Genomic DNA, 8,198 nt, shown 5'->3' on the forward strand with positions numbered 1-8,198 from the left:
ATATATATATATATATATATACAGAATAACATAAATATACTACAAGATAACACAAACTTTTACCCTTTCAAGAGAATGTTTAATGGCTGTAATACATAGATATACTACACAGACATGAAAAGTAGCCTGGTCATTGGCATAAGATGCACACTTTAAAAATAAAGCTGGTGCTGTTCTGTTTTCATTATTATTAATAAATCCCATGAAAAGAAAACCAAACCCCACAATGATTTTATCCGACTTACAAGGGCTGTCTGTGTATCTAAGGCCTAATATATCTTATTCCTCTGTGCCATTCACTGCTGTCCAAAACAATTAAAAAACACATGACCAAATGTGTATTACTCCGCAGATGAAAAGAGTCCCCAACAGATGCATTGTTTATTCCTGTTTGAGTAACAACCACAGTGCCCAGCTGCTGGAAATTTCCCCTGAAGAAATGTATTTGTGAGCAGTTTTTAAAGACTTCAGTGATGATCTTGCATACCATGTACCTACCCAAGGTAGATACATTTTCCTACCCAAAATTAGATTGTTACTCCCTACCCTGGTAGAATACAGGGTTGGGTGAATGAAAATGATCTACTTTAGGTGTTTGTGCTGCACAGTAAATTAGCACTAGGAATGTAAATGATATTTTAATATGTTCATTAACTAAGGGCGGTTGTTCATGCATGAAAGATAATAATTAAAGAAAGGATCAGCAACATTTTCATATAATTAAATATTAATTTTGCAGCTGTCTATCTGCAATTGATATTACAAAATAGTAATTCAACCTGCACAGTTCAGTCTATTCTAAACGCCTGCAGTTTGGTTGACATGTCTCTGACAAATGTCCTTTGGTGCACAATATTTTACCTTTTACATTTTCAGGAACAGCGATTAGTTTGGAACAAATAGATTGTTAAAATGAACAGTTACAGCCATTAGACCCACCTAACAACAGTTAACCTCTGTGGTATATCATCAGTCAATGTTACCACAGATTTTGGCCCTGCTGTTGACTTCTGGGCCATTGTTCATTCAACGTACATATCTGCCACTAAATCATTTTCTAAGTTACATAGTAATCATAGTTATACATTAATATGACTCTAACAGTCATACATACAGCTTATTTGAATTGCGCCTAAACAATCCAACAGCACATAAAGGCATCAGTGTGCTGTATTACTCATGGGTGTTTCTCTCTTCTGACTCATGACTCTTTATCTTTCTGTCTCTACTGAAAAAGCAACAAGGCCAGCGGTATTTTTAATCAGGTACCAACATAGTTTTTGAAGTCTTTAACAACGTAGTGTGGGAACCTGAATGCAATCCATCTCGCTGTTGGCTCTTGTCATTTTATTCTTTGCTTTCCTGTGAAAATCGTGTAGAGGCAGTCCAGCGAGACTGATCAGGGCCATATTGATTTGATTCACTGTAATTCGTTGGCCAGAGCATTCTTGCGTGGTAGCTTCATATGCCAGTGAAAGGGCATTGAAAATTCTGCTTGAATCTGTAATACCAACACAAACAAGGGGAAAGGACTGGCAGCCAAATAGAAAAACACCATCTTGTCCCATCTTCACTCACATACAGACAACAAATAGACAAACAGCATACAACAGTTTAATGCCTGTAAAATCAATGATTCTTTACAACATTGTTTTTATAATAACATTCATGATATGACAATTTGAAAACTCATAGTCATTGAAAATGTATAAAGGGGTCCCGACTGTTTTTTTGGGCAAGCTAAAAACAAGCCAAGAATTTTGGGTAACACTGGTTTCTAGCAATACACTGTATTGTGTATACTAATTTTATGTTTTTAACGTTAAATCTTATAAAATACAGTATTTCCCTCTGAAACATGGTTGAGTAGAAGTATAAAGTAACAGTAATAAAATGGAAATTTTATTACTCAAAATTGTACTATAGCAACTGAATGTACTGTATACATGTACCTAATTACTTTCCACTTCTGGTTGTCTCTCCTGTTATTTTCTGTTCAGTCCTCCTCTCTGCCAATGTGCTGGCTCAGAGCCCGGTGCAGATCCAGTTCCAGACAGACCCTGTGCTGGTTCAAACTGGTACTAACGTAGTGTTCACGGTGCTGACAGTGCCCCAGGTTTTTTCCATGGGATGGCAGTACCAAGGAGGAGTCACTATTGGTTTTTGGACTGGAGGAGTCACATCTGTTAACCCGGGGACCCAGTTCCAGGGCAGGGTCACCATCACACCCACCCAGCTCCAAATCGGAGGCGCCCAACTCCAAGATGCAGGGAACTACACGGTGGTGGTGACCCCCACTGCTACAACAGGCCTTGCCACTAACTCCAGATCGATACAGCTGAGTGTGTTTGGTAAGAGATAAAGAAGTGCGCCTGTGAGTTCACAAAGAAGAAGAAGAGGTGGTGAAGTGTGCGGTAGAGGATGTTTTAAGGGAAGGGATAATGTTAAGGAGGAACAGAAGGGAGTAAAGAGAGACAAGGGACAATTTGGGGAGTAAGAGAATTAGTCTGGGAGGTGTAATAAAATTAGTGACCCATAGTAGGCGAGGTAAAATGAAAGAAAAAAGAGGAGGGGATGAAGCTACTGGCTCAGGGCTTTATGCTAATAAAACCTATTTGATATGCAGCGTTCATGCTCTTAGAGTTTTGATATTGTAGCCATCTTTACATACAGTACATTCAGTATTTGCATTAATTTACATCCAGTACTGTAATGAAGCCTGAACAGCTGGGTGTCTCTCTTTATTTTCAGTCATCAGCCCACACTAGATCTTTTTTATTCCTCTTACCAGCAACGCTAATAGGGTGTCAGGGTGACCAAATTGTTCGAGGCACTAGTCTATTATTACTGAAAAGGTCACATCCTCCAAACTCACAGCAGCTAGTTCATGTCATGGAACATCCACGTCCTTGAGCACGACTCTGAGCCTCCTACTTACTCACTCATAACGTACTGTGGAAATGAGTAGAAGCTGAAATATAAAATGCCTCGCCGAATCACAGGCAAGCGGAAAGTCTGCAAAAATGCATGTGATTAGAGCTATGTGGTGGCTGCTCGAATGTTTTTGTTTGTTTGCTGTTGCTGCTGAGGTTCTCTTTTAGTCACAGCCTCCTCTGTCCGCACGCCCCCTTATCTCCCTCTCCAATTATTTAACTTAGGCTGCCCGCCAAAAGGCATCTCGGCTACCACTCACACCGTCTGCCCCGTTCTTCACCATCTGTGCCTCTATCTGAATCCTGTCCCTCCTCAGCCCTCACTTGCTTTGATTACAACAAATTATGCTCAACAGGAACATAAAACTGTCCTTTATTGTTCTGTCACTGCAGCTTTTGAAGTGAGCTCTCTCACACTCTAATGCTCCATACCCACAGTAAAAGTGCCTTTAGAAACCTTTTCTTGGTAATTGTGCAGCTTTTCTATTCAAAACATTTTTTACTCTCTCTGTAGATGCAGTGGTCGGGGTGAGTCTGTTTGTTCCCTCAGTGGCGGTGGAAGGGAAGAATGTCTCTCTGAGTTGTACGTGGACTGCTGGGACGGGTACTACAGTCCAGTGGGGCAAAGGAGGCACAGCCATCATTGCCGATTCCAGGATCACCATCTCAGGTGGCTCTCTGGTCATCAACCGAGCCTCACGGGCTGATGCCGGGGTGTACACATGTACCGTCAGCAACCCTGTCAGCGCCCAAACTGCCACACGGAGCCTCACTGTCTACTGTGAGTTTCCACTGATCAAGACAAGTAGCAGCTGATGTAGCCCTGCAAACAGCACTAGTTTATATACTCTATCTACATTGCACTGCACACAGACTGTGCTGAATTGCATCCAGGTTGCACAGGACATTTTTTCCATACGCTTTTTGTACTGCTTCTAGCTTTGTCATGACCACATCCTTAATTCTAATGTAACACAGTAATAGCCAACACGTCCAATCCTCCCAACGGCATTCTCAATTGGCTCCGCATAGTTGTTCTCTAACATCAAACCTAGATAAAGAACACACCAGATAGTGGCTGTTGTTAAAATCTGCTGGGGCTATGCATGCCAAAAGTGTACGCACTTATGGAAATGCAAGTCACGATTAATTTTGAATCACCACTTCCTGTGGCCATGTTACTACAGCAGGCTGCAGTAACGTATCTGTGAAGTGTCTTCTCATATGCATAGGCCCCAAGCCTGCCAATCAGCTTTCATTGTAAATATGACTTGTTGAGACACATGTTTATGCAAGAGGTGGCAGCCATTGGGATTTTAGATTCAACATCCAACCGGAAAGTGCACAGCTCCTTCTTTAGCCTCATATGCCGACCGCATCAAGGATTACTCATCAAAATGCTTTAGCTAGACAAAGTCATTTAAACCCAAAATTGACAAAAGATAAACCCTTAAGCAGAATATATCAACTGTGCATTAGAGTCATCTTTTGTGGATTACAGATTTTCCTTGTTGTACCAAATGTGTTTTGATGCTTATAACAATGCCCTCTGATCATCAACAAACCAGATGGCCCTGACACCCCAGTGCTGACCATGCAGACCGCGAAGAATTGTGTTGGGGGAGGGAATGTGTTGGTGGGACAGGCGGTGCAACTCACCTGCACGTCTGACTCGCTGCCCCCTGCCCTCTTCTCATGGACACGCGATGGACAGCCGGTCGCGTCCAGTCAGCCGGGCAGTGGGGTGCTCAGCCTTCAGACTTACTCAACGAATGAGAGCGGCCAGTACGTCTGCACGGCCACAAACACCATCACTGGAGGCACATCGCAGCAAGGGACAGCCTTGGCTATTGTAGGTGAGTTATGGTGGACGCTGACCTCTCTCTGACTGATAATGATGACGGTTGGTTTTGGACTCTTTCCCTGTATCTGTCTTCATGACAGGAGAGGGACAGAAAGTATCCTGGGAGATTGATCTGGTGAGAATGTGGGCAAAGTCATTCAGTGACTTTCACACAAATATTCTCCTCCTTTATTTTCATTTCTTTCTCTCTACTTTATCATCCTTGTTTTTCTTTTGGAACCTTCCCCTCCTCTCCTCAATCGCTTTTTTACTTTTTTTTCCCTCCTCTTGTCTGTCTGAGCTCCAGACTCATTATCTTTATTAATTCTCCCCCTTTGACACCATTCTTTCTATTTCAGCCATATGTCTAAATGTAGGGGAAGTGGTGGGGATTGTGATCGGCTGTTTGCTGCTGATCCTAATCATCGTGCTCCTCATTGTGCTCATAGTCTGTCTCGAGCGAAGGAGGAGGGGTAAGTTTGTGTGTGTGTGTGTGATCATGGACATGTTGTCTGTCCAATATTTTATTGTATATTATGCTGAGTTACACTGTGTTGTCTTGCCTTAAAGTGATTTCTTTTTATTTCCATAATTACAGCACAACCGAGACAAAATGACACTGCTGTGCTTGTACACAAGACCAACCCGAATCCCAGGCCTATAGTAAGCCACAGTAAAGTTTACATATGATTCACCATTAATTTAGTCTTCATCTTGTCCATGTGATGGTGCTAAAGGGCTTCTCACAAATTAACCCTCTCATTCCATCTTTCCTATGCTGTTTCTTCTCTCCCTCCCCTCTCCTTTTTCATCTGCACCCGTTAAGCCTCCAGATCCACATCCTAATGGTGCAAGTGATATGGGCCAGGGTCCTGATCCTCCCCTATATCACCCTGGCCGCTTATACAGAGCCCCGCATGAAAGCCGTGGTAACTTACAGACACTGCCGCTGCATAACTCTGACACACACCAACACAATGGTCATACCCACACAAATGGACTCCTACAGAACGCTTCTCAGAACGGCAATTCATACCCACACAATGCAATTGACAACCCTGCTTTTACGCAGACTGATGCTCAGAATGCAAACGCACTCCCAAACACACAACAGCCAAATCCTAACATTGTGATACAGACTGGCGCTGCCCAGGGCGGCGCCCAGCAGCCGGCGGTCCACGTGAGCCTTAACACGCTGCCACAAACTGCCCAGCAAAACAACAATGCGCAAATGCCCAGCATTCATGTCAATCTTAACTCGTACCCAATCAATAGCCAACAGGCTCAGCAGGACAGCTCATTTCCTCTTACTAATGCTTCACAAACCCAACAAAACCTGGAACATACAGGGCAATCCCATCCAAGAATGCAAAGTGGGCGGTCCTATCCTAGTGACGTCCGGCCGAGTGGTCACATAGAAGCAGATCACCATTCAGATCAGTCTGGACTTATCCCGACTGGATTTACACACTTTAACAGTAACAACACCACTCAGCGAAACGTCAACACACAGACGTACCAGCAGGAACCAGAGCCTCATCGCAAGTCTGATAGAAACTCATGGGACCTCCTCAGAGGGACACCACCGTATCCCAGTGGCACGCTTCAAAGAGGACAGACATCATCTGAGTACACCTCTGACACTACAGACTACACATCTAATCCTCCCATACGAGAAGGTAGAAGCCAAAACAGATCTAATTCTCGACCTCGGAACCAAACCACTTCGCGGAGCAGAGCTTCACCCAGACAAGATGCACCATCAGTGGACAGACAGACACAGAGCCGTTCAGCTGATCTTCGAAGCCCAAACACTCGCAGTGTAACACAGCTTGAGGCTGAAAACCACACACAGAGAAGCGGCCACACACAAAGGAAGAGTGCTCAGCGCGACATCAGAGGTTCGCTTGGTAGCCAGATCGCCCCCAGGCAGGAAGCCACACACAGCAATAACCCCCAGGCACTGACTATTATGAGCCAGCAGGCCTCTGTCGGCCGCTCTGCTGTGTCACAAGGACCCATGAGACGACAGGGACTGACTGCACCGTGGGGTGCAGATTCAAGAGCTTTGGCTGATCCTAATCACCTTCCACAGGCACACATGGCCCATCAGAACACAGCAGTACCGATCCATACACCACCACAAGGCCTGGGCAAACAGACACAGCCTGTCATAAATGGTGCCAATCAACCTCGCCAAGGAGGCACTGCTCCAGTACCGAACCCTTCTGCTCAGCACAATCCCAGTAACCTAACCCAGGATGCACTTGCAACCCACACCGAGCGGGCTCAAACATTTCAGAATCGGAAACAACAGACCCAGGCTGCCCTGCTTCACCCTGGTCCACAGGCACGTGTTGGGGCTCAGCACCCACCAATTCCTCCTCCAGTTATCCCCCTCACACAGTTCAAGACCCTCCCCAAAAAGCACACCCAGCACAAATCTCCAACTAGAGGTCCCGAGCCCCCCAGGCCTCCTGTTAACATGCCTTTGGCTCAACGACACACACAAATACAACAGCGGCCCGCCAACCATCATCACCATCCTGGAAATGGCCACTTGCATGTCATTGCACAGAGGCATGCCCAAGCCCGTGGCCACGGGCACCCTGCCCACTTCACCCACCCACAGCAGGTGAGTGAGACACAGCTTGATGGTTTGAATTGGCAGCCAACAGCAGCCATATGTTTATTGCAGCACACGGTTTTCTCTCAGATGTGCACTTAAAGCTGTCATGTCATGCTTCCTGTGTACTTGCATGTGTGCAGTATTACAGGCCCTGTTTCTACCTGAAACTGTCACCTCAACAGCTTGAGCTTTTGTCTGTAGCGTGCATTTTCTTGAGGGAGGCTTGACAGCAATTGTAAATGGATGTTGCATTTTTACGATTGACAGTCTTCCCTGTGCCATAAAAATGTATTTAGTCTTGAGTGTTTGTGACACTGACAGCTTTCAAAAGTAGCATTGTGTGTATAAGGTTCTGCCTCTTCTTCTGCATGACATGTTGGCAATGAAGGGCTTGTTGTGTCTTTCCAGCATCAGGATCACAGAGGGAGACCAAGATGATGACAGATGTCAGCAGACTACACTTTACAACCGTCCCGCATCCACAGACACAAACAAACAGTTGACAGACGTGATCCAATATAACACCAACAAGACTGACTGCACAAGGTTCTCCTCTCAAAATATAGCTGTCATAACCTGGTATCTCTGTCCTAAAGTCAGTTTTTTTAATGAAAGAAATTACCATGTCTCCCATGGGGATGAAACATTTTTACTTATAGAATAAAAGAAATGACAAATTATCTCAGAGATGGCTTGATTTGCCCTTTTTAAAAATGTACTGAATTAAATAAGCTGCATGACACTGAATGATTTTATTTTATATAAAATGCTACACACACACACACACACACAC

The 8,198-nt window shown here is 44.5% G+C and overlaps 1 protein-coding gene across 2 annotated transcripts in view; it reads left to right on the forward strand.

Annotated features, from left to right (window-relative positions):
• Window positions 1-8,198, forward strand: part of si:dkeyp-97a10.3 (uncharacterized) — a 10,294-nt gene that overhangs the window by 997 nt on the left and 1,099 nt on the right. The window contains exons 3-9 of one of the 2 annotated variants that reach the window (XM_032517417.1): window positions 2,001-2,351; window positions 3,448-3,714; window positions 4,502-4,789; window positions 5,136-5,249; window positions 5,375-5,439; window positions 5,603-7,411; window positions 7,794-8,198. The exon at window positions 7,794-8,198 is cut by the window's right edge and continues 1,099 nt beyond it. In XM_032517417.1, the coding sequence (XP_032373308.1) occupies window positions 2,001-2,351; window positions 3,448-3,714; window positions 4,502-4,789; window positions 5,136-5,249; window positions 5,375-5,439; window positions 5,603-7,411; window positions 7,794-8,069 (3,170 nt within the window). In that variant the 3' untranslated portion in view covers window positions 8,070-8,198. The remainder of the gene's footprint in view (window positions 1-2,000; window positions 2,352-3,447; window positions 3,715-4,501; window positions 4,790-5,135; window positions 5,250-5,374; window positions 5,440-5,602; window positions 7,412-7,793) is intronic. The other variant, XM_032517418.1, reaches the window with a different exon arrangement.

The sequence above is a fragment of the Etheostoma spectabile genome, chromosome 6 (genome assembly GCF_008692095.1).
Source record: "Etheostoma spectabile isolate EspeVRDwgs_2016 chromosome 6, UIUC_Espe_1.0, whole genome shotgun sequence".
Classification (NCBI taxonomy): Eukaryota; Metazoa; Chordata; class Actinopteri; order Perciformes; family Percidae; genus Etheostoma; species Etheostoma spectabile.